The sequence below is a fragment of the Simochromis diagramma genome, unplaced genomic scaffold, assembly GCF_900408965.1.
Source record: "Simochromis diagramma unplaced genomic scaffold, fSimDia1.1 OVJJ01000553.1, whole genome shotgun sequence".
NCBI lineage: Eukaryota > Metazoa > Chordata > Actinopteri > Cichliformes > Cichlidae > Simochromis > Simochromis diagramma.
In genome coordinates this window covers 1196339-1221751 of record NW_024387095.1, presented here as the reverse complement: position 1 = coordinate 1221751, position 25413 = coordinate 1196339, and the positions used below count along the sequence as shown (strand labels likewise).

General features: G+C 42.6%; 1 protein-coding gene across 2 annotated transcripts in view; it reads left to right on the top strand.

Annotated features, from left to right (window-relative positions):
• The window catches only part of fnbp1l (formin binding protein 1-like), a 49668-nt gene extending 27367 nt beyond the window's left edge, over positions 1 to 22301 (top strand). Inside the window, exons 2-16 of one of the 2 annotated variants that reach the window (XM_040046318.1) lie at positions 1807 to 1922; positions 3156 to 3206; positions 6076 to 6223; positions 7226 to 7288; positions 8320 to 8424; positions 8697 to 8825; positions 9426 to 9572; positions 9698 to 9931; positions 18106 to 18215; positions 18407 to 18539; positions 18632 to 18726; positions 19158 to 19333; positions 19419 to 19456; positions 19555 to 19675; positions 21069 to 22301. In XM_040046318.1, coding sequence (XP_039902252.1) covers positions 1807 to 1922; positions 3156 to 3206; positions 6076 to 6223; positions 7226 to 7288; positions 8320 to 8424; positions 8697 to 8825; positions 9426 to 9572; positions 9698 to 9931; positions 18106 to 18215; positions 18407 to 18539; positions 18632 to 18726; positions 19158 to 19333; positions 19419 to 19456; positions 19555 to 19675; positions 21069 to 21076 — 1674 coding nt within the window. In that variant the 3' untranslated portion in view covers positions 21077 to 22301. Of the gene's footprint in view, positions 1 to 1806; positions 1923 to 3155; positions 3207 to 6075; positions 6224 to 7225; positions 7289 to 8319; positions 8425 to 8696; positions 8826 to 9425; positions 9573 to 9697; positions 9932 to 18105; positions 18216 to 18406; positions 18540 to 18631; positions 18727 to 19157; positions 19334 to 19418; positions 19457 to 19554 lie in introns of both variants that reach the window. The other variant, XM_040046317.1, reaches the window with a different exon arrangement.
• The last annotated feature ends 3112 nt before the right edge of the window (positions 22302 to 25413 follow it).

The window sequence follows — 25413 nt, the reverse complement described above, 5'->3', positions numbered from 1 at the left end:
GTGTAGGGATCTGTTGGTGAGGAGGGGGATTTTGTAGGAGATACAGAACTTAACCAGGAGCCAGTGAAGATGCATAAGGGTGGGGGTGATGTGCTGCCAAGGCTTAGGGTGGGTGAGAACTCTGGCAGTTAACTTCTGAACATATTGCTAATGATTTTAAGACCATACTTGGCATTTAAGTATGGGTATCAGTTGCTGCTGACACTGCTGTTCTATGTGCACAGCAAGGTAAATTGCAGTATTGTTTCGGCTTCCTTTTGATCTCTTTGTGTTTGAAGAAAGTAATAACTGGACAAGCAAGGGTTGGCTGTTTCATGTTTGCCTCTGTGACCTTTATTTTTCTCCAGTTCAAGCTTCATGTTGACACACACACGCTCACACACCCACATGCAGCCTAAAGCACACAGAGCAGTAGCTCATGTGGCTCACTTGATGGGTATTTTGATGTCAGTGTCCACAGTAGTTGACATATTTCCACCTTTTTGGTTTGATTTTGTCTTAATGGAGAGCTTTCAGTACTTTGAAAAAGTCATGGTGTTCATCTGAGTTGACAGAAGTGACAAGGATGTTCAGTATTTGAGTGAAAAAGGCAGAGTAAGATCCACTATAAAAGCAGTAACAGTGCAGGCTGGTTCCAGCTGAAGAATTGCTACAGCCATTAGCAAATCTACAGCCATTGTGGTGGCCTTACGCAAAACAATTAAGTGACCAGCAACCACCAATGTGGGCTATAGATAAGAGTGTTTGTCCTGGGCAGGGTCCAGGGTTGATTGTGTTTGATGAGGGTGATTGTGGAGCAGGATGCTTGATTGTTTACCGCCATGAGTCAGTGCACTGTGGATAGAAAAAAAAAATCTACAATGCAACAAAAAACAAAACAAAAAAAGCTAATATATTAAATTATGAAGTTTAAAATTGTTGCACCACCAGTTTACAGTGAAGTCTTGGTTTCCTTTTCAAAAAACACCTCAAGCAAAGCAACCAGAACCCAAACCCAATGAAGCTTCCATCAGTTTGAGAGGGATGGACTATAAAGAGCATTTCTGGGATGTAAATGTTCACCCTGGCTGCTTTCTGTCTGCATTCTTTGCACGCGTATCCTCCGTCTGTGTAAGCGCATGGAGATGTTAACATCTCCTCTTCCAAGCTGAACTGATCCCCTCTGGAGAGTCAGAAACCTTTGACTGCAGGAGCAGGACAATAACTGCAACTACTGCAGTGAACAGATGATTGGTAGCCCATGAAAAAGAATGATGCAGGACATATTTGACAGTGGTTGCATGCATCATGCTGATTCAACTCATCTGGACATGAAAATGCCTTGTTCACTCACAATAAATGTAAACAGTTGGCCCGAAAACCTTCAGCTGGATGGATTTCAATGAGAATGGATCGAATGTGGGCATGTGGCCACAGACACTGATTTCACTGGCCTTTGGGTTCCTGATCAAACCACCAATAATACTGAAGTCTGAAACAGTATGTCATATGTAATTTGTACGAATCAATCATTAGTCCGTCCTCATGCTGATCTTAATTTTGCTGCTTCTGATGTCGAGTCTGCAGCTGATTTATTGTAATTTGTCCACATGTGGTGGTTTAAATCAGGGATGCATGAGATGTACACAGCTCACTAATACTTTTTAGAGCTGAGCCAGCAGAAGGAAATGTGTATCTCATTTGTATGTTCAGAGTCATTCCACATGGACTGCTGACTAATCTTTGAATTTGAACCCTTTGTTCACCGTGTCCTGAAAGTCCTTATTAAATGTGTCTTTTTCTGTCTTACTGTGTTTTTGTCTTTAGGACCAGTTCGAGAATCTGGACAAACACACTCAATGGGGGATTGACTTTCTTGAGCGCTATGCAAAGTTTGTCAAGGAGAGACTGGAGATAGAGCAAAACTATGCCAAGCAGCTACGGTACACACACACACACACACACACACACACACACACACACACACACACACACACACACACACACACACACACATTCAAAATGTCAAATACAGAAAGTTATATTGATATACTTTAAGACAAAAAAAAGCATAAAATGCAGCTTTATGAGACACAGATTAAGTGTGATGGTGTTGTCTTTTCCTTCATACACATACTGGGTAATCCTTTGATGCTGAAGATTCTATATTGAAGCTTTTTTTTGTGCATTTGATCAGGCTAATGTAAATGCTGCCACTCCTGGGACTGAATCCCAAATGAATATTTATATCCTTTGGTATAATACAGCTGCGTGTGCACTGTTGGGTTCATTAAGAGCAGTAACACACCCACAGCAAAAAGCCTTTCTTCAAGACAAAAAATGCAATATACTGAGAATAGTATAAAAGTTTTATTCTAGTAATGTATGGAAGATGAAGAAGGTCAGAGATGAAGCGCTGCTTGTTTTGTTTTTTGCTTTTTTTTGCCATAGTTACATGTAGCACACTTAAAAAACAGTCTAAAGCAATGCACTGACAATAGGAATGAAGACATGAGATGAAATGATGTAAAACTAAAAGAAGGGTAAATGTATGTATTTAACAGCAGCCTGTCTTTGTCTCCAGCATGCTCAAAATCTGAGCTATAACAGCATCAGCACAGTGCCTCGTGTGTTTATTCACTGTGTCTGTTGATTCAACCTTTTTCAAAACTCACCGGGCACGGACCTAGTAACTCACATTTAAAAACCTGTAGAGTCCCACTGGCGGCGCATTTGGGATTTCAAAGGGGGGATATCTCTTGTGAATAGATGAAAAAAAGACGCACACCGCTGAGGATTTGTGAAGAGTGATCAAAGGTCTGCATGAAACATGTTTCCAGGAAATCAGGCAGAAACTCCTTATTTTGTCACTGATAGCAAGACAACTCGCATGCATGCGTGTGTGCGCACGCACACACACACACATAGTTTGTTGCACACACACATTCCTCTGCACTCTAGCTAAATAATTAAATCACACTGTAACTGTAGTTTGTGCTAGCAGAGCCTGAGGGAATGGACAGGCAGAGACTTTGATGTTTAAATGTGTTATTCATCTCTAATAATAAACTATGATGCCTATTTTCTGTGTGTGTGTGTGTGTGTGTGTGTGTGTGTGTCTACCAGAGTGAAAATGTCTTACACAAGTCTGCTTCTCTGTGTCTTTTGTCTGTCAGGAACTTGGTGAAGAAATATTGTCCAAAGCGCTCCAAAGATGAGGAGCCGAGGTGAGTAACCTTAAGTGTCTGTGTTTCTGCTTTTGTTTACTTGTCGGATGTCTGCAGACGGTAAGAGCGGAAAAGGCCTGTGGGACACTTTATAAATACTGTTTGTCCGTTGGAAGGACCCAGACGCTGGCTTTGATGCCATGGCATACGTGTGCTAAAAAAATAAAGAAATAAAAAAATTACTAAAAATGTCAAAACTGTTCAGTCTTTGTTTTTCTGTTCTTTAATTGTAAGCGAAAGCCACAGCCGAATCACATGACTGATTTTTGATTTTCATTAAGTAGAAAAGGATAATACACCATTAAGCTGCGAGTTTGTGAAGGCTGATGTCTTACAAACAAGTCTGTGAGAATGTGGATTCTTTGTTTGAGGGTTTGGAGACACCGTTTCTTTAGAAAGTTGGCACGCACTCATCATAGATGTAAATATTTTCGCTATCTTGGGTTTCAGTAAATTCTGTGAACTGCTTTTTTTTGTTTTTTTTAATGCTGGACTAGATGCATAACATGCAAACGACTCAGGAATTTATTATGGGTTTCCTAAAATATGTTTTAAGTTGAAATTAAATATACATAGCCAACAATATACTTGCACTGTCTTTCAGAGGTACTAAAAGTTTCAAAATGTGTTGACAAGGCACTCACAATTCCTGTGAGTGATCCTGACTGATCACAGCTGCAGCTTCTTTTCTTATAGATTTTCTTTTCACAGCACTCGTCGGTCTGACCAAGAACAGTAAAAAGTCCAGGGTGCTCAGTTCAGATCTGAAGAGGAGAACTGTAGATTCACACGCGTCTATAATGTTTCTTGGAGCCATTTCTAAGGCCCCAGTCACACAGACCTAGAGACCAGTTGGCAACTGCCTGGCAACCACTGGGCACTGTGGAAGAATGAGTATAATTTGACCAGTTGTGAGTGGCTGTTGATGGTTCCTGGCAGTTGTCGGGAAATCTCTTGTTAAAGCTCCAGTCATGCAGGCCAAGAGACTGGTCAGTGACTGCCTGGTAGCCACAGGACACTGGGGAACAATGTGCATTCCCTGAATGGTTGGTGAACGGTTGTGGAAGGTTGTTGGTGAAATTGGTCTTAGAGGTATATCATGCTGCAGTGAAAACCTCCTAGCAAGAGCAGATTGCCACAGCTGTCCGTAGTTTGTGTAGAAGAAACCAGCTTCTCTGCGACTCTCTAATTTCACCCAGCTTACAGCCTTCACAAACAACACATTTTTCCCTTGGAACATGACGTGACCAGCGGGTTGCCAACTGGTTTCTGGGCCCATGTGCCTGAGAGCTCCAGAGTTTAATGTTTGCAGAACATCAGGTGAAAAGTACAAGTTGCTGGGGAGGATATCCATTTAGCTTAGGTCTGAAAGAGAGGCTGGCTGTCACCCTGAGATGAGTTGGTTCAGATGGTCAGAAGAAAAAAAAAAAAAAAATCCTCCAAGACATCAGTGAAACATCAATGTCACAGTCTGCTGTCAAGAAGCTTCACATCGCCATGGACTGATAGGCTGTTGTCCAAGAAAGATGCATGTTCTCTAGTACTGAGAGCTTCTGGAAATTAAATGGTCAGATGAGTCACACCTTTAGATGCAACTTTGTTTTGTAGGCGTAAAAGTGAGGAACGAGAGCACTGTACCCATGATAATGAAGAAGGTAGACTGCCTCAGCATAACCTCAAACTGCCATTTGAAGCTTGGACTCAGCTGGGCAGTGACCTCAGTCACACATTAAGGCTGCCTCTGAAATATATAAAACAACTAAAAGTCAGTTGCCAGGAAAACAACCATTTCAATTTAACTCCACTAATCCTTCCTAGAAGAGCAACCAGAAATTGTGCCAGAAACTTGTTGACACCAGAAGCACCTGGTAAAGGTGCAGCTTCCCGAGAGTCACTTTGTTTTTTTAAATCAGGTGCGCTGCATGTAAAGTATGTATACCCTGTATTTATTTCTGCAAAAATTAAAGCTTTGATTTAAATGATGTTTGCAGTGTAATCATTCAGCCTCAAAACAACAACAGTTCACAGAAATAATTGAAAGGCTAATATTAACAAAACATTCACCTCCATGATGAATGTATGTAAGCTTCTAACTGCAGCGGGATACGTTAAAAGGAGTTCCACACCAGTTTGAGTGTCATGTATATGTAACTAAAGAATATGACACTAATAAAAAAAACTAAATAAAGCAGTGCAGAATGTTTGGATGTAGTTTGTTTGGAGCAGGGGTGTCAAACTTGAGGCCCAGGGATCAGAATCAGCCTAGCAAAGACTCCAGTCCGGCCCACTGGACAGCTATGGAAAATGTAAAGAAGAGCATAAATTTTGGAGTTGTAACTGCATTTTCATACATTTAGGCGATAAAGACCTTCCACATGGCCATTAATAATACACCAATGTAATTAAGTAATAGATTAAACAATGGAATGACTGAAAGGTTCCTGTATTTCACTATCTAAATATGTCCATTGAGCTACCAGATCCTTTCCTGTAACTTTACACATTTATTTCTTACAATCTAAGCCCAAAGAGCAATGCTGGCCCATTTCTTTCATTTACTACTGCCGTATATATATATATATATATATTTTTTTTTTCAAAACTGAGACATGCTGTTGCAGTTTCACTTCTTTTTCTTATATTAAGATATTTCAGGACTAAATGTGTAGATAAACTTCTTTACACTATAAAAAAACAAAGGGAGTTTCACTGATCCGGCCCACTTAGGATCAAAGGGAGATGCACCCATGATGTAAAATGAGTTTGAGTTTGATAGAGTTTATGTTTTTGTGCATATGCGTGTAGTACACTAGAAGACACGGGACATGTTATGTCTTAATCACGTGTTAATTATGTGTCTCTCCTGCAGGTTCACGTCATGTCTGTCTTTCTACTCCATACTCAATGAGCTTAATGACTATGCCGGTCAGAGGGAGGTGGTGGCGGAGGAGATGGCTCACAGGGTTTATGGCGAGCTGATGAGGTACAGCCAGGACCTGAAAGCTGAGAGGAAGCATGTGAGTACATTAACATGTTCATACTTCACTGCTCCCGCTGCGTGCCACTGAACAAAAGCCAAACATGTGCTTTCTTTTCTGTCTGTTTTCAGCTCATTCGCTGTTAGATCACATTTGTCAAAGAAACTGTTGCTTCCTGTCATAAAACGGATGTTGCTGTTTGCCCTTAACATCCGCTGTGTCGCCTTCATATGAATTTGTGTTCTGCTTGGCTTTACTTAAGAGGATAAATATGTTGGATGTAATGTTAACCATCTGTCTTTTCCACCATCTGCTGATGGCAAAAAGTGAAAGGCTAAAAGCCATGCGTTTGGGGAAAAACAGCGCCCTCTGCTGGTTTTGTGCTTTATAGCAATCCAACACTCATTCTTGTAGGGACAGTAGTATCTTAGGATTACACCAACATGATAGTGGTTTTTGTTTGTATTTAGATGTTTAAAGACTACATATAGGTTTAGGATCAGGAAGTTTTAATAGCAGGTGGGTGGGGCTGCAGCTAGAGAGACTTCATGATATCCTTCGTAGCAGCTCAAGTCTTTCCCATCTATAATATAATCTTTGAACAGAGTAACTGTACATTTAGGATTGAAAAGCATGAAAGGTTGGCATAGATTCTAATGCTGGCAGAGAAGTGCTGTCCATTCTTTCGTTTATAATATATTATCACAAATATACTAATATCAGTGTGGCAACAATCCCAGCTGAACAGCCACTGCAGTATTAGTCTTATAAACTTTTAAGTGCATCACATAGTTCTCAATATGCATGTCAACAGATTCATTTCCATGACAATCGCACAAACTAAGGCGTCTGGTACAGCTGAGGACATTTACTGCTTTAGTAACTGAACTCAACTCTTCCTTCAAGTAATTGTTGTTATATATATGTGACTGTGACACAGAGTCCAGTAATTTTGTATTTGTACACATATTTATATGTATTTTCTGTTTCTGTGTAAATGTGTCTCGTTGTGTGTGTTTGTGTGTGTGCATAAATGAGCAGCATCTACAGGAGGGCAGAAAGGCCCAGCAGCATTTGGATCACTGCTGGAAACAGATGGACAATGTAAGTGAGGCGAGAAGGAGGAGGTTTGAGTAGAAAAATGTACTGTTTAGTGTAAATATCATCTGCTCAGGACAGCCGGCTTTATTCATCTCATACTTGTTTGCATGAGGAATGTAAGATATGTTAACAAAGGTAACAGAAGGACAAATAGGATCCACTTTATCCCCCACTTTCACACGTTACATTATTTATACAAGAATGAAATATGCAATATCAGGGTACTTGCATTTGATTTTAGCATTTCACTATCTGTGCTAATTTATATATATAAACACATATATATGTATGTATGTATATGTAATATTGTAATATTAAAGCACATGTTTCTGAGTGTGAAAAGACAGCTGGGTTCCTTTCTTCTTCCTGGCAAACTTCCCAGTCTGCAGGGACTGAAGACAGGGGCCAAGACCAGGAAACACACTGAAAAAACACACATACACAGAGACCTCAGTGCAGACCAACCCCTCCCACAGCAAGGCAAGGCCCATGTGCCGCATTTGGCCCCTGACAGGCCTGCTTTTTGGCTCTTTACGGGCTCAAGAGAGAGAAAGAAGGAGCGAGAGATTGCATTTGTTCATCTGAGGTCATTCACTTGCGTGAGCTGAGTTATTTTACACCAGTGCTCATTACAAGACCTCTCTGTAATCACAACAACTCCAAAATAAACGTAAATAAAAAAAGTTAATAATTCTTATCTTTTCACATTTCCTGGCCCGAGGCCCATTAGTTGAGTTCACAACCATTCGAGTGTTTCAGTGTGTGGGCTGCGTGACTTTAATGGTGACTACCTGGTGACTGAACTGTAATGTCTCAGCTATTCGCTGCGTTTCCTTCACTGGTAATGTAACCCAGATGGCTTGGCAGGAAATAAACTATCCTCCTCTCTGATTCATCTCCCTCTCATTCACATATTTTTTTTATTTTTAAATTTTTTTTATTGAGACATGAAATGGAGAGGCTGCGAACATGTTATATAATCTTTTGATTACTCAATTTTATTTAAAATTGTGCGTTTATTTTCTCCCTTTCAGAGTAAAAAGAAATTTGAAAGAGAGTGCAAAGAAGCAGAGAAGTCCCAGATCACCTACGAGCGGCTAGATAATGACATCAACGCCACCAAATCAGAGGTGGAGAAGGTAGGAAGCCCCCACCTGTAATAACACCGTTATGTGCCTTAAACTGTAAGATGCTGTGGTAGCAGTCTCCTCAGCTTGTTTGCACTGTGGGATCTATGCAATGACGTGACTTTTCCCTCCTTTTGAAAATTGGAAAACACAGTATTTGAATTTGTTATGGCTTCAGAATTAGTCGTAGCACCGTGATGCATGTGATTTATAATGTGGACAGACTGGAGGTTGGTGGGACATCAGTGACTGTTGTGTTGTGTTGGTGTGTATGATCTGTTCAGGCCAAAGCCCAGTTCTACATGCGCACTCACGCGGCTGATGAGAGCAAGAACGAGTACGCCGCTCAGCTCCAGAGCTTCAATGCAGAGCAGTGGAAACATTTCCACAGTGCCATACCACAGATCTTTAAGGTAACTCAGACATGTTGAACTGTAGCTCTGGCTCTCTCTCTACAGCACACCTTCCTCCCCTCACACAGAACCTGTCACAACACATAGTCCCTCCTCCATGAACCTGGAGGTTTCTTCCTGTTAAAAGGGAGATTTTCCATACCACTGTCGCCAAGTGCGTGCTCATGGAGGAGGGGGGTGGGTTGGGTTGGGTGTTGGGGGGTCATTTGATTTTATTGAGGGGTCTTTACCTTACAATATAAAGGACCTTGAAGAGGTTGTTGTTGTTATTTGGCTCAATATAAATAAAACTGAAACGATTTGAAGGGAATTGTACCTTCAAGTCCACGTTGTTATTTACTGACACAATCTCACTGATTCTTTTTCATTGTTTTTCAATGACTTTGTATAAAGGTTTCCATTTCAGTGAAAGCATAGTGCTCTGTGTTAGTGACCCATTAAATGTTTAACACATGGCTTTAACTGATCTTCTAACCAGTGTTTGTCATTAAAAGGATCTGCTTGCAGGGGTTTGCACGTGTGTCTATGTGTGCGTCTATGTGTGTGTAGTACTTGGCTACTTCCTAGTGTTGATTCCATTTCCTGTGCTCTGTGTAACAGAATCTGCAGAACATGGATGAACGTCGGACGGTAAAGCTTGGAGAGACATATCGAAGCTTTGCTGAGGCAGAGCGGAGAGTTATTCCCATCATCTCCAAATGTCTAGAGGGAATGGTTTCAGCTGCCAAGGCTGTAGACGAGCGAAGGGTAAGTGTAGGAAGAAAGGAAAAAAAGAGTGGTTATTGCTAGCATCTTCAGAAATCTGTCTGTCTAGACGTGGGGTTGGTGTTTGGATAAAGATAGGAAAACTTATTTTCCTCCTCACTTCCCAGGATTCAGCAATAGTTGTGGAGTCATTCAAATCTGGCTTTGAACCTCCTGCTGACTTCCCCTTCGAGGACTTCAGTCAGAATTTGAGCAGAACGGGCTCAGATGGTACCATCAGCAACACGCCCAAAGGAGACAGAGAGCGAGAGCGAGACGGGGCACCGGGGCCACGATCTGATCCGAAACACCCCATGAGCAGAACCAAGAACAAGCTCTGGCTGTTTGGGAAGAAACCGAAGGTACAGGAAGTGATGAATGCTTCTTGTTGTTGAATAATTCACCCTTGTGGACCTGTTCATGTTAGTCTATCAAATGGTCTGTATTTGTATAGCGCTTTACTAGGGGTGCAACGATACACAAAATTCACGGTTCGGTTCGGTTCGATACTTTGGTGTCACGGTTCGATATTTTTTCGATTTAAAAAAAAAAGGTTCATGCCTTTTTAATTTGTCATTTATTAAAATTATAAATATATATTTTAACTCAAAAGTACAGTTTTTAAATTTAATGTTGCTAAAACAAAAGTAATTAAAAAAATAAATATATCACTGTGATTGAGGAATCGCTCATCTTTGGAAAAGAGAGTTTATTACAGAGAAATGGCTCTTTCCAAAATAAAAGTTATACTATACACTTCTTCTGGGTTATATTCTCAGCAGCATATTGTAGCGGGTCAGGGCTGTTCGGGGTTCTGTTTGTATAGTTATGTTTTGTTTATGTTGCCATAGTGACGGGTGACGCCCTCTCGCTGAGACGGTGTGTCCTTCCGGGGTCAGAGGGCGCCCTGTGTGTTGTTGTTGTTGCTGTGCGGTTGCCACGCTGAGCAGTTAGCTAGCGGCAGTGTTCTTCTGCAGATGTCAATAAACGGCTGTGCTCCCTGGTTAGCTCACGGGAAGCAAGACCAAACGACACCTCCGTCTGAGCTCGCCACATTGGTGTCAGAAGTGGGATGATGGTGGCACCCCATGTTCTGACCCGAGTGACTTTTCCCCCGCCTTTCGTGACCTGCCGGTGTGCCAAAAGAAGGCACCTGGACATTTGCAAAGTGAAAGCAAAATACAAGCGCAAATTCAAACGCGATTTCAATATGTCACATATTGACAGTGGCTCACCGATGCCAATGACAGAATTACCCAGCTACATTTCCGAAAGAATGCAAAAGCATTGACATATATTTTTCCTTCCTACAATAGCCCGATGGGCAGGGCAGAGATAGATTTTGGTAGCCCGACTGGAAAAATCGCTAGCTCCGGGACGTCGGGCTAGCGATTTTGCAAGCCCTGTGTTACAGGCATGGCCCTTTAAGGATGAAGCCTGATGGGAAATGTATTCGGGATGTGTGTTAGCGGGACTGCCTGGTGTGTGTGTGTGTGTGTGTGTGTGTGTGTGAAGAGAGAGAGCGGAGAAGGGGGAAAAGTAACGGTTAGCTACAGAAGAGACGGAAAGAAAATAAATAAAAGGAATATAATAACTCCCTCGACAGCCAGAGTTGTGTCGGCGATGCTCGCTGTGAGTAAACTGTTTCAGCCCACTGTACGCGGTGTTCGTGCCTTAGAGAAGAAATAAAGTTCGGTGAAGCAGTTTCCTACGCCTCCTTCGATCTTTTTGCTAGCGGAGTTGACCTGTATAGTAAGCTGTTGCCGGCTACGAGTCAGTTACGGAACCTTCAAGTAACTGCCAGAGGTTTCCTTACTACGGTTCGGGGCCGCGGATCTGGCGCGGTAACACCTGTATCTGATTGAGGAATCACTCATCTTTGGAAAAGAGAGTTTATTACAGAGAAATGGCTCTTTCCAAAATTCTTCTGGGCTATATTCTCAGCAGCATATTGTAGCGGGACAGGGCTGTTCGGGGTTCTGTTTGTACAGTTATGTTTTGTTTATGTTGCCATAGTGACGGGTGACGCCCTCTCGCTGCGACGGTGTGTCCTTCCGGGTTCAGAGGGCGCCCTGTGTGTTGTTGTTGTTGCTGTGCGGTTGCCACGCTGAGCAGTTAGCTAGCGGCAGTGTTCTTCTGCAGATGTCAATAAACGGCTGTGCTCCCTGGCTAGCTCACGGGAAGCAAGACCAAACGACACCTCTGTCTCCTCGTTGTCTGAGCTCGCCACATTGGTGTCAGAAGTGGGATGATGGTGGCAGCCCATGTTCTGACCCGAGTGACTTTTCCCCCGCCGGTCATGACCGGCCGGTGCGCCAAAAGAAGGCACCTGGACATTTGCAGGACTTTGTGTGGGGCAATGGGGTCGTCGGGGACAACTGACCCCTTAGGTGGGGGCTATGTAGCGGGTCAGGGCTGTTCGGGGTTCTGTTTGTACAGTTATGTTTTGCTTATGTTGCCATAGTGACGGGTGACGCCTTCTCGCTGCGACGGTGTGTCCTTCCGGGGTCAGAGGGCGCTCTGTGTGTTGTTGCTGTGCGGTTGCCGCGCTGAGCAGTTAGCTAGCGGCAGTGTTCTTCTGCAGATGTCAATAAACGGCTGTGCTCCCTGGTTAGCTCACGGGAAGCAAGACCAAACGATACCTCCATCTCCTCCTTGTCTGAGCTCGCCACAATATTAAACATATCAGGTCCCCATAAGGAGAATCATGTGCTAACGGCTGTCTAAATGACCCGGGTAAAGTTTGTAGCATGCATGCTTGTTGTTTTTGTCTGCTTCCACTTGTCTTTGCACTAGGATGATGTCGGCGTAAATGTGCAGTCATATTCGTTGTGTTCCCACTAGTGCTGTCAGCGTTAATCTTGTTGAAATGACGTTAACGCCACAACACGGCAAATCTCTGTTAATGAGCTACCCCTGCGTGGGGCTTGACGTCTAACACGTTAAGGAGCTAACTGCGCGCTAACACACTAGTTCCCACCCATGTAATTGAGCATTGCATGGCACATCCAACATACTGTTTTACTTTAGTCCATGACCAAAATAATTCCAAACGCCAGATCTGAATGAGGGTGGGGGAGGTTCAATTTGCCATGTTGCAAGGAGAGCTTAACTTCTGTCTCGCTAGCTTGCCCTGCTCTCTTCCTTCTGATGATGCTGTCTGTGTTGAGCGCTCAGTGGATCTGCGCTAGACAGTGCAGCCTAGGCGGAGTAGTCGAACGCAGATTCACTGAGCGCTCAACACAGACAGCATCGTCAGAAGGAAAGTTGATAAAATAAATTGCAAATTTTGTATTGTTCCATACATATGCGTACCGAACCGAAAGCACTGTATCGAACGGTTCAATATCGATACGAGTATCGTTGCACCCCTACGCTTTACACTATACACAGTCATCCACCCACTCACACACAAATTCACACACTGGTGATGGCAAGCTACATTGTAGCCACAGCCACCCTGGGGCGCACTGACAGGCGAGGCTGCCGGACACTGGCGCCACCGGGCCCTCTGACCACCACCAGTAGGCAACGGGTGAAGTGTCTTGCCCAAGGACACAACGACCGAGACTGTCGCAGCCGGGGCTTGAACCGGCAACCTTCCGATTACAAGACGAACGCCCAACTCTTGAGCCACGATCGCCCCTAATCAAAATATAGACCTAAAAAAATAATAGTGTCATAATGTAAAACATCCAGAAAAGATCTGAAAATTTCTGTTTGCAGGTGAATTTGCAGTTATTTACCCATAATCCTTAGATGTTTATCACTCAGTAGGATCTTTATAAGGGCTCTCCATAGTGACCTACATACCTACATTGCACTAGAGCGTGTTCTTTAACAGACTTCATACAAACAGTCAGACAGCTTTATTAGGAGCTCATTTGATTTTAACCGTCCCTGCCCTTTACATCATACATTTTTCTCTTACAGAGTCATTTTTTTTTGCATATTTTCAGATATTATTAATGTTATTCCCCCATATTTAATCACTTCCTCTGAATCAAGCTTGTATTCTCAGCTCGCGTTGAGCTGCAGCTTTTTTTTTTTTTGTCACCTTTCCAATAACAACACCCTCAAATGCTTCCTCCAACACACTCTTTGGACCTTGCCCCTCTCCATAAAGACCGTATTGATCAATCATTAACTGCCTGCTGTTGGTTCATCTGAGCGTCATCATTTCTTTTTAAAGACTGTGTGGCTTAGATTTGACATCACTTCTTTTCAACAGAGAGCTCCCCCGATCCACGTTGACAGAAAAATGTTAAAGTCAAACTGATCTCAGTTTGGAATAAACAGTGTCCACGCCGGGCTCCAGCGATCATGTGAAGAAGCTGATTGAGATTGATTTTTCAGGAGATTTGATGAGTTGCATGTGGAGGTTTTTGGTAGATCTCTACAACAAAAATGTGCTGAGTTAGAGGATTCGACTGTGGATGGATTATGATGGCTGAACCACTAAAGGACTCGCATGCAGAGCTCGTACCAGCAGAGTGGGGAAAGCACCCTTTTCATCTGGATTGTTTGCATTCCCATCAGATAAACTGAATATGTATTTGTGTATGTGTCACTTTTTTGAACAAATTAGCATCATAAACTTGCTTCCTGTTTTATTTTCAAAGTTTATTAGGTTTAAAGGGCTCGGCGAATTAAATGTAGAAGTTCCAGCGATCGTTAAAACCCAGAATTTCATCCTGATCTAAAACGACCTGCCGTCAGGAGAAACACTGCACCGTGAATCCAATAAGTCATCCTGACCTCTGGCTCTGTCCTCTCTTCCTGCCCCCCCACCCAGTCCCCCGCCTGTTCTCCTCCTCCACCACCTTCCTCCTCTCGTCCCTGGTCCACCTCCCAGTTATTCCTTGCACGCCGGTTTAGTTCTGACCTCGTCAGCCACTACCTATCTGAGATAAAGACTACAGTTCCCAGAATCCCGCGAAATTTGCGGAGCCTGAGGAGAGGGGTGAGACAGACAGTAGTGCCTGTAGTGTGTTCGAGTGAGAGAGGTTGATGTGTTTTTTGGTTTTCGATTCTTCTACAGGCTGTCTGCAGGCCCTCTGTGGACGATAACAATCTTGACTTACACAATGAGCACAAAAAGCACACTTTCAGTTTTGACCTGGATCGTTTAACTACTTTTGTCCTTGATTGATGAATACATCGAGCCCATACATTGTCATTTGACTTGAGAAACTTGCAGACACCCTAAAATATGATTTCTTCTTCTCATTTCTCCTTTTTTTCCTGTTTTCCCTTCCTCCCATATCCTCCACCCTCTGCTTTTCTTTTTATCTCTCTTTCTTTTTTCTCTTGGTGTGATTATTTTGCTTCCTTCATGTATAAGATGGAATTTTGCTCTAATCCCAAGACGGAGGATCCTTGGTGATTGACGGTGTGTCGGTGTGCGAGGGATTCAGAGGGTATTTTTGGCATTGTGGCTGCAGTGTTGTGTTTGTGGGAGGCATACAAAATAAAAACAGAGATGCCAACATCAGATGTGTTGTGCAGATGTTGGTCAGAGGCTGTAGTTGTAGTGTGTTTGTGTGTGTGTGTGTGTGTGTGTGTGTGTGTGTGTGTGTGTGTGTGTGTGTCGCTCTGCTAATGGCTTCATTCAGCTGTCAAACAGAGCTTTTTGCTCTCTCACAGTTTTAACACAAACATGTGAATAACATTCAGACTCCGTTTCAGTCCTCAGCTTTAATTGGCTTTTATTCCTTTCAGGTCTGTCAGCTTCATCTGTGATTGGCGGATTTTTGTTTGGTCTACTAAATTTGATGCAATCTGAGAGTTTAAACAAATGTGCAAAGCGGCATATTTTAGCAAGTGTTTATGATAATGGATTCATTTTGAGTGCATCTCTTTGAGCCGCTTTATTCTTCTTGGACAGGGTAAAAACAAAGCAGTATACTGTTAACAGTAGATTCATGGATAGATGGATAGTTGATGAAGTACCAGTATGGAACGTGATAATATCTTGCAATTTGAAGCCCTGTTATTGGATCGTACTTTGTTTACCTCCATGTCTGCCAGCATGAATCTGCCATCTTCACTCACAGGTACTGTGCCTGTGAATATAACACACACTGCTCGCTGCTGATCTTTGAAAAAATGCATCTGCGCTCCTGTGTTATTGCTCAGGTGCAGCCATGCCTGGGCCATGTATGAACGAGGACAGAGGATTTTAAAAAAAAAAAGAAAAGAAAAGAAAAGAAAAAAATCTTATGCTGCTGAATTTGGAGCACGGTGTTCATTCTACTTTACAGATGATGTGAGGACATTTTAAAATGAAAAATTTAATTTAGAAAATGCTTGTTTTTGTAGACCTACGATGAGTTTTATAAAATATTGTGCAAGGTCCATATTATTCTGCAGCTGCTTTTATTGTGAGGCTCTGCTGTGAAATGTAAAACAGGACAGGATCAAGTCAATACGATTAATTTTTAGTTATTGAGCAACCTCTTGGCGACAGTGGGAAGGAAAATGTTTTTTTTAACAGGAAGAAAACCTCCAGCAGAACCAGGCTCAGGGAGAGGCAGCCATATGCAGCGACCGATTGGGGTGAGGGATGGGAGACGAGACTGAAGACACACCGTGGAAGAGAGCTTGACTTGGTTAGGAAGCTGCCGATGAGCCATTTAGCAGCACAGCATATGACATTTTATAATACTGGGTCAGAGCCTGTAGTCAGACCTCCCCGAGCAAGATGGCAGCAGCAGCAAGCCCGGCTTTATGTGGAGAATGAACTGTGCATCAGTGACTGTTGTGCTGCCACCTGCTGTCAAAGAGCAGAGTAGCACAAAGCCAGCAGCAGGATGCAGTACTTTCCAAGACATTCCTTTAAATGTGAACTGTGACTCAAACGCTCTGCAGGTTGTCACTGCCCACACATTGGGTAGTTGGGATGTTGTTATTTGATGCAAGAACATGTTTTTAACTAGTTTACCAGTACGTTTGTTGCTCTCTGTTAGTTTTGTGTTTTCCTTTGTCCCTTAATGAATCAGCAAGAAATCTTCCCACCATGAGAATCTCCTGAGTTATGGAAAGTGCTGTAACTTTGCACCAAAAACAAGCAGGAGTGGTGTGTACCTGTGAAAGCGTAAAACACAATCAGCGGGAAGTTTCACGGGGGACACACAGACAAACACACACGCTGCTGCTGTGTTTAGTAAACACGAGGTGCTGGACCACACTGAGAACGCACACAGTAAACACATCCAGTAACCAGTGTGAACACTCTTCTGACAACTAACAGCATCCACTGTTGTTCTCTCTTTTTTTGTTAATGTGTGACGGCTCAGTGGTCAGTGAAGATGGTAAGTGAGTCTGCGTGAGTGTGTAGAGTAGTGCTGTTGAGAAGACCCGGCCATGTAGGTGCCAGTGCATCTAACCTCACCATGTAGGACTCCCATAGTGTCCAACAAACCGTGCACAGCCCAGTAGTGTTAGCTGGCCACTTCCTCTCCAGGTAGAATAGATTTCCTGTTGTCTGTCAGTACAAACAGTACATGTGGATCCTCACAAATACAGACTTCCTCAGTTTTAGAGGAACAGCTGTTGTTCCTGTCAGCTGCATTCAGAGCTGTTTATTAGGCTATATATAAATTATTTATATTATTATCATGCTTTATATATTTTCTGCTATGGAATTGATGAAGCAGACTCATCACACCATGAGTGGACTTTAAGGCCAGCACAGTGTGTGTGAGCTGTCCCTTTGAGCTCACATTAATCCAGTCTTCATGTTTTCCCTCTACACTGTGCTGCTGTTTATCCCTGCAGATTATTTTGGTGTGAGTCGCCCAGCTAAGCAAGTGAAGCATGCAGCTAGCTAGCGTTACAGTTCAGTATTTGCATACCGTCACGAGCCCGCGTCACAGGCGGAGGCACACTGATAAGGCTGGTGGTGCATGGATAGGAAGGTTTGTTTGTGTTGTTATTTTCACTAGCTAGGTCATGCTTTGTGGAAGAAAATGTTTTTTTTTTTTTCTTTAATGTATATATAATGTATATATTTTTTTGAGCGTTGTGGAAAAGTCACGTTGATTAGTTCCCCTTTTTTCAAATTAAGGCACACATCTCTCCAGCTGATGTCTCAAGAATGAGGCGACTCGCATCAAAGCACTCTAGATGGATATTTACTACTGAAGATCAAAGGTTTGATTTGGTGGTCTTCTTTAAAATTCAGAGAAAGGGAAAACAGCAATGTGAACATTTCCATGACAACCGAACAAATGAATTGCTGATGAAGCTCTTTTGACAGTTTCTGGATCAGAGGCTCTAGAAAAGCTGCTGTTTTTTTCACCTCTAACATTTGAGCTGCTTATTTCCACAACAAACCAGCTCACGCTGCATCATCTGGGCTCCTAATGGAAATGAGTCGCTGGTGTAATTGCATCTTAACAAAAAAGCAAATGCAATAAGCTTTGTTGCTTTTGTTGTGCTTTCTGGGGATCATTCTCTGGCATCACTCATCTAAAGTTAATCAATTCCGCGACAGAGTCTAATCCTGTTTTTGTTTTGTTTTTTCCTGCCCCAGGCACCGTCTCTGGAGGATTTCAGCCACTTACCTCCTGAGCAGAGGAGGAAGCGACTGCAGCAGAGGATTGATGAACTCAACAGAGAGCTCCAGAAAGAGATGGATCAGAGGTAAGACACTGGCCAAGCCATCCAAACCAGCAAGATTGTAGGAAACCTGCTCTGGATCTTACAACTGTTAAATGATGTCACTGTCAGATATTTCCATCCAGGATCCAGGTTCGCTTTTATGGCCCTCGAACTGTTTATCGCCATCAGTCTGCTCTATAAGCTTCGCTTGCTTGCTTGTGTGTTTCTGTCAGAGATGCTCTGAACAAGATGAAGGACGTGTATGAGAAGAATCCTCAGATGGGAGACCCCAACAGCCTGCAGCCCAAAATATCAGAGACCATTTGTAACATGGAGAAACTGCGCTCCGAAATCCACAAAAATGAGGTAAAGACAGGACAACAAGGTCTCAGTCATTATCTACATGCAGCTTCTGGCCACCTGTTGAAATGTATACTAATGAACCGTGTCACTGACAGACGTGGTTGTCTGAGGTGGAGGGAAAGCAAAGCTCCAGAGGAGACAGAAGGCACAGCGCTGATAACCATCACCATGGTCCTCAAGGCAGAGAGAGGTATCAAATGTTCCCGTCTTTTCTTTGGAGGACTTATGTTCCTCACTGAAAATGGACCTTTGTTTTTCACTGACAGCCCAAAAATCAAATCAAAGAAAACTGATGCAGCAAGCTTGTCCACTTTGCTGAATTTAATTGCGGCAGCTTAAATTGGTATTCAGCGGCTGGTCTCGCCCCCACGTCCTTTCATTTTTCTGTCCAGCATATTTTCTACACCTTTATTCAGTTTTCTTTATATAGCTCCAAATCACAACAACAGTTGCCTCAAAGCAGTACAAATGTTTCATGGGCCAAAGTAAAGCCTTTTCCCTTTTTTGGTCACCATTTTTCCATGTGTACTCTCGATGCACGCTGGTTCTTGTTTATCTTCTAAATCAAATATAAGTGTGACCAGTCCCGTGCACACTAAGCTCACGCCTGTTTCCTGTCAGCCCTGAGGGCAGTTACACAGACGACACCAGCCAGGAGCATCAAACGCCTCATCACCGGCCCGGTCCAGCGCAGCCTCGACATCCCAACCCCGACCCACACGAGTTCGACGACGAGTTCGACGACGACGACCCTCTGCCTGTCATCGGACACTGCAAAGCGCTCTACTCGTTTGACGGTAAGCACATGCAGTCTGAACTGAGCTGGTTACAGAGTATCAAGCCTGATGTGGTCTAAGTGTCCTGTTTTTGTTTGACTCTCAGGTCAGAACGAGGGCACGCTAGTGATGGCAGAAGACGAGGTGAGACTCTTGAGTTTGATTTGAATGGTGCGATTTGAAAACTCGTCTCCGGTGAGTCGTGGGAGAACGTGACGTCCTGACTGTCTGCCTGCCCGCAGGTGTTGTACATCATCGAGGAGGACAAAGGCGACGGGTGGACGCGGGCGAGGAAGCAGAGCGGGGAGGAGGGCTACGTTCCCACTTCCTACGTAGAAATCACGCTGGAGAAAAACAGCAAAGGTGCCGTCACCTACATCTGAGGCTCCGCTGTCCTCTGTCTGTCATGCTCTCCATGTCTGCCTGCTTCTCAGTGTAACACCACTAAAAGGAAAAGAGACATCACTGTGAAACATCTGCATGGACTCCTGTCGTCTTGTTTGCCTCGTTTCCATCCCATCCCTTCATCCTGCACGCCCGCTCATTCTTTTAACCCCATAATCACTCGTCTTCCTCTCATACCTGCGATGTTTCTAAGCACAAACAGGAAGGACTCATCGTGCGGTGTTTGAGCGATTTGTGTGTAATATATGAGGCATTCGTGTGCTCATCCACCGCTGTATGTAAGCTACACCTCTTCTCCTAGATCAAATGAATTAAGATTGTTTTATATTATACGTTAGAAAGACTTTATTTTTATTTTAACACGTATTCTATTTTACTGTCTATGTTATTTTTAACTGGAGATGATCAAATTCTTGATTTTAAGCTCTTGACATGTCTGTGTTTATTGAAATGAAATATGCTGCATTTACTTTGCCTTTCTGTCTGATTTCTGTGTGTGTGTGTGTGTGTGTGTGTGTGTGTGTGTGTGTGTGTGTGTGTGTATTTTTGTGCCATTGTAATGCCGATTTATCAGTTATCACTGTAAAGGATCTGGATAAAATCTCTACCTATTAGTTTTGCAGAGTGGGCAGTGCATGTTGTTACAGGAGTCGCCTGCTCTGGTGCATGTTCATCAGACGAGGCAGGAATTCTTGTTCCTCATGTGGGTCAAATTCTCAGGTTATTGAAGGATGCTTGAACACCCACATTCTGTAAACTTTCAGTCCAGTCCAGCCTTTTAGATTAGGACTAACTGAGACAACAGACCACAATGAATAAAGTATCTTTTTTTTAAATTAAAGGCTGTAGTTTGTAGCAAAGCAGTAAATTAAAATGATTAGTCACTGTTTTGTCCTTTTTGAATCAGGATAGCGCTTTTATGTGCTATAATTCTATCAGTGGGTCTTATGTAGGATCAACACAAATTAAGAATTGCAGTTAATGAGCCTAATTGTTTTTAAACCGGTTATAGAGCTTTTTTTAGGCCCAGGAGACTAAGATATAGACCTGGTTTGTTGTTTGAGTCACTGATTGAAACCTGGCCTGACCCTCAGTGTTTCCACCGCTATCCATGAGGATAAAAACCAAGCAGCGCAGGTATTAACGGCGTCTGTGCAAGCTGAAGCAAGTCGTGTCTGAAGAGTGTTTATCGCAGCAAAGGGCGCCACATCATCCTTCATTTCCATTCGCCATTTGAACTTTTCTACTGTGTGTCCGAAACGCGAGCATCCTCAACTTGAGCTGAGTGTGAGCAGGTTCAGCTCGTGTGTGCTTTTCTGTTAACGGTCTCTTCTCCTCTATGTGACTGCAGGTTCCTGAGGGGCCGCAGAGTGGCCGGGCGGTTTGATTGGCTGGTGGAGGGCTCGTGCTGATTGCTGATTATTGGTGCTGGGGAGGGTGACTAAGAAAGAGAGAGAGCGAAAGAGCGGAAAAGGGAGAGAGGGAGGTGGAGGAGGTCGGAGATTAGGCGAGCTGCCGGGGAGGTTTGCATGTCTGCATGCTCACGTGTCCATAAGCAGCAAAGCATTCTGGGCTTTCAGAGGAGGGAGGTAGAAGAGATGATGCCAAAGCCACGAACAAGCAATAAAGGATTTAATATCTTCACATGAGATCCAAACCCACCTCTGAGCTGTGGACCATTTTTGTCTTTCAGGGTAGGAAGTAGCAACCACAGCAGTTTATTAGCTACACCAAGCTCAGCTGCATGCAGTCCTGACATTAAGTGAGAATTGTAAAGACTTTATGTTGAAACTACAGAAAGCTCCGGATTTTACCAACTACTTCCTGTTAAACCATCATAAGCAGCTTCAGTAAAATCTGAGCATCGATCTTTTATTTCTGTGCCACGCTGCTCACTTTGTGGGCCTTTATGTCGAGCTGCCCTGTTCTGACCTTGTATCGATGGGTCACCTGTATCACGTACAAATGTGACTAAATATAAGAAATGGATTTTAAAGGTAGGTTAGGACCACTTCCGCTTGGTGAACCTAATAAACTGATTAGTTTTACATTTCTTGAATTTATCTTTTAGTATTAAATATCAGCTTATCCCTTCTATAAATTACATTACTCTCTGTACCTGCTGGACACACTGTTTGGGGGCAAGTCTTAAAAATTTTCTCCTATAATAACAAAGTTGTTTTTTATAATTGCCCCACAAGTACAACTTGTTCCTACCTTGCTGGTTTATTTATTTAAAAATTTCTCACCATATTTTTTAAAGTGTATCTCTCTCACACACACACACATACACACACTTTCTCCCAGACTTTGCGTCCAGCTTGTGGCAAGATTTAAATAAATAAATTAAAAATAACAGCAGACGTCAGACTCCACGCCAGGGTTTTCTTATCTTTCAGGGTCAGGTGCTCATCCAGCATTTGCTGCCACTAACAACAGTCAGTCCTGTACCGCTCCTGCTCACTCCTCATCCTTATCTGTGCTGTGTTGGTGATGTCTGCCTGCCTGAGCCACTCTGCTCCTCGTTGCCTGCCTTCACTCTCTTACAGTCGCATGTGGGGTTTTTTTTGTTTTTGTTTTTGTTTTTTTAAAAATAATGTGTCATAAATGTGTCTCAGCTATGATCCTGTGCGAGTTTTTTTTCTTTCCTTCCATCTGTGACTGTGCATATGTGACTCCAGCTCTGTGTGTGTCGAATGCCATGATGTTCCAGCATGAATGGGATTTTGTTCGGTTTAATGTCTCCGTGCGGCTCATTAGACAGATAGCAGGACTATCGGGGAAATACAGGCCCTCTCTCCCCTCTTTCCGTTTTTCTTTCTTCTCCTTTTCCTCGTTGGGTTGCGATTCCACCAGTTGACCAGCAGATGGCGGCCTTCCCTCACCAAACCACAGCTCTGCTCGCTCCGGACTGTGCCTGAACACCAAACTAAGAAAGAGGAGGAGGAGCTCCGGTGTCTTTGCAATTAAGACTGCCTTAAAACTTCACCTTGTTTTCCTGTGGATGGATTTTTCTCACAAGCATAAAACGATGCGTCTGCTTTTCCGCCTGACTACATCTCCCATCGGCCAACTGGGCTGACCTGACTTCTTTCGGGCGACTGAAGAGGTTTCCCATTTAATAGTTTGTACATGTGAATGTGATGACAAGCACGCATGCATCAGCGACATGTACTCGTGTACGGAAGGCCAAACATTTACACATACCAATGAGTTTTTTGTCCCCTCCCTGCCCCCCGGCTTAATAGGCTTTCCATACATGTGAACATGTTAATTTGTGCACATGTGCGTTTTTGTTAGTTTTTAACCATTGAATGATTTGTACATATTAACATCTGTCATGTTGAATGTGTTTCCGTGGTGATTGTTTTTAGGTTTATCGGCCATTTTTATGAGAGACATGTTTTGAATTGAACCGATGCACTTTGTCCGAAAGTACTACAGCATTTAAATCTGACAAACAGTGACTAGATGAATGAATGAATGAAGGTGAGAGACACGTGAACTATCTGAATGACCCCTGTGCAGAAGTGAGAAATCAAACAAATAAGCGTGAGTAATTTCTCTTGACTGTTTTATACTCTTTTTGTATCTCATTTTGAGCAAAGAGGCTTTTTTTTTTTTTTGTGCATGATTTTGTAGTCTTTGAATTCATTCACCAGTTAGTTTTTTTTAATGGCCCACTTGATCTTCTGTTAGACTAACAAAATTATACACCTACTGCTTAACGTAAAAAGCCGCCAACGATTCATCTCACGTGACGTAAGTGTAAACAGCAGGTGGCCATGCTTTCGTTGTAATCTGTGTTTCTTTGATGAAGCTGTGAACCGTGCAGAACAATGCTGTAGATGTTGTTACTTGAACTTTTCGCCCCGCCCTCTTCATCTAGGACTACAACTGATACTTCCAGGACTTGTTCAGTGTACATTTGATTTGATTTGCAAAGACGTCACCAAGCTTCATCAGTGATTTTTCTTATGTGTACATATGACTTTTTGTTCCAGTGTTAATGCAGTCATATCAGGTCATCCAGTTTCTGCTTTAAAGCAGTGAAGACCACAGCTAAAAGTTTTTAATCGCCGGACAGTCAAGTGTAACAATTATGAACGAGTTGCAACAAACTGCAAGATATGACTTCCAGTTAGCTTCACATATGAGAAGCTTGAATGTTCCACTGATTGTTTCAGCATTCAAACTTACCCCACCATAATCTTCAGGCCATTATTGTCAGACAGTGAAATCATGTTGTGAGTGTGATAAACTTCAAACAGGAATGCGATTAAAATTTTGCTGACATTTATGTTGCGGAGCATTTAGAATGGTAAGCATTTCATGCAAACCCTTAACTAGATGTGATGCTTTAAATGTGACTGCTACACTTTGGTTTGGCTCAAGGCCCGTTTGGAGCGTGCTTCCCTTTAAAGCTGCTGAGTGATGCAGCAGTTTGCAAGTGAGAAAACACACCAGACTCCAAATATATGCATAAAACTGTGTATTCTAATGGACACTGTGCTGTAACTCTGAATATAATGCAAAAGTACTAAATAACAATTGAGCTTTGACGCTATACTAAATCCGCAGTAAGTTTTATGTACAAACGGTTTGTTTTTTAATAACACTGTGAGCGTGGTGCTGTTCACTACCCAGCAAAAACCACATGTTCTCCACATTCCTGTTTTTGTCCTGTGGAAACTTTGTATCCAGCAACCATGTAAAGATATTTTCCAGCTGTTTAAACTTTTTATTTAAAATCAGAAAGAAATACAAGAACAGCAGGTACAAGGTGCTTTAGCAGGATGTTAACATGTAAATCTGTGTTTCTACCATGTTGTAACCAATTGCAGTACTTCTCTTTTCGTATTGTTGTGCACATCTTTTTACTTTGAATGTCTTTGGACACTTTGTGAACAAAATGCTTTTTTTCTTCTCTCAGAATATTGTTCTAATAAAATAAGCAGCATTGAAAAGAAGTGGAGTTGTTTCAGTGGAAGTTTGTGGAAGATTTTAGAACAATGACAGTGCACACATTCAATGGTAACACGCTCAACTTCTCCAGATCGTGCTTATGGCATTTAATCTTACCACAGTAGTTCATAATAATATAAACATTAAAATTTATCAGCATGTTTTTTTCTTTTTCTTAAACAGTCATCTACAGAAAGTATTTACAGTCTATTATTAACATGCTTTAAATATGTACAGCTTTAATGTCTCGCTTATTAACATATTTCCATTATTTCTGCGTGTGTGTCTGTACAAACACATTACTCAGGCACACAGATCATGACTTTCTGCTCTCAGATATTTACCTCTTTTATTGCTGGGTGAGCGGTGTTTGTAGCAAATGGCCACATAGGTTTAAAGTGCCCTGATTATTATATATATTTGTTGTTATGTAACATACCAGCATAATAGTGCAAAGCTAATGAGGCTAACAGAAAACAGAACAAAAATACAAACTTTAAGACTGTTGGAAATCGTCCGTCCTTTTTCTCTATCACTTGTTCAGGTGCCGCAGGTGTGACATTTTTCAACCTGCTAATGTACACTGACGACATCGAGCAACATCATCTGACAGAAATGACCACACACACACGTTAGTCATCTTAAAGAGAGCACTGCAGACAAAGGCTAAAACCAGCTGCTGGAGCAATGTACAGTATGAGAACGACAATGTGGCGTTATTTATTTATTTA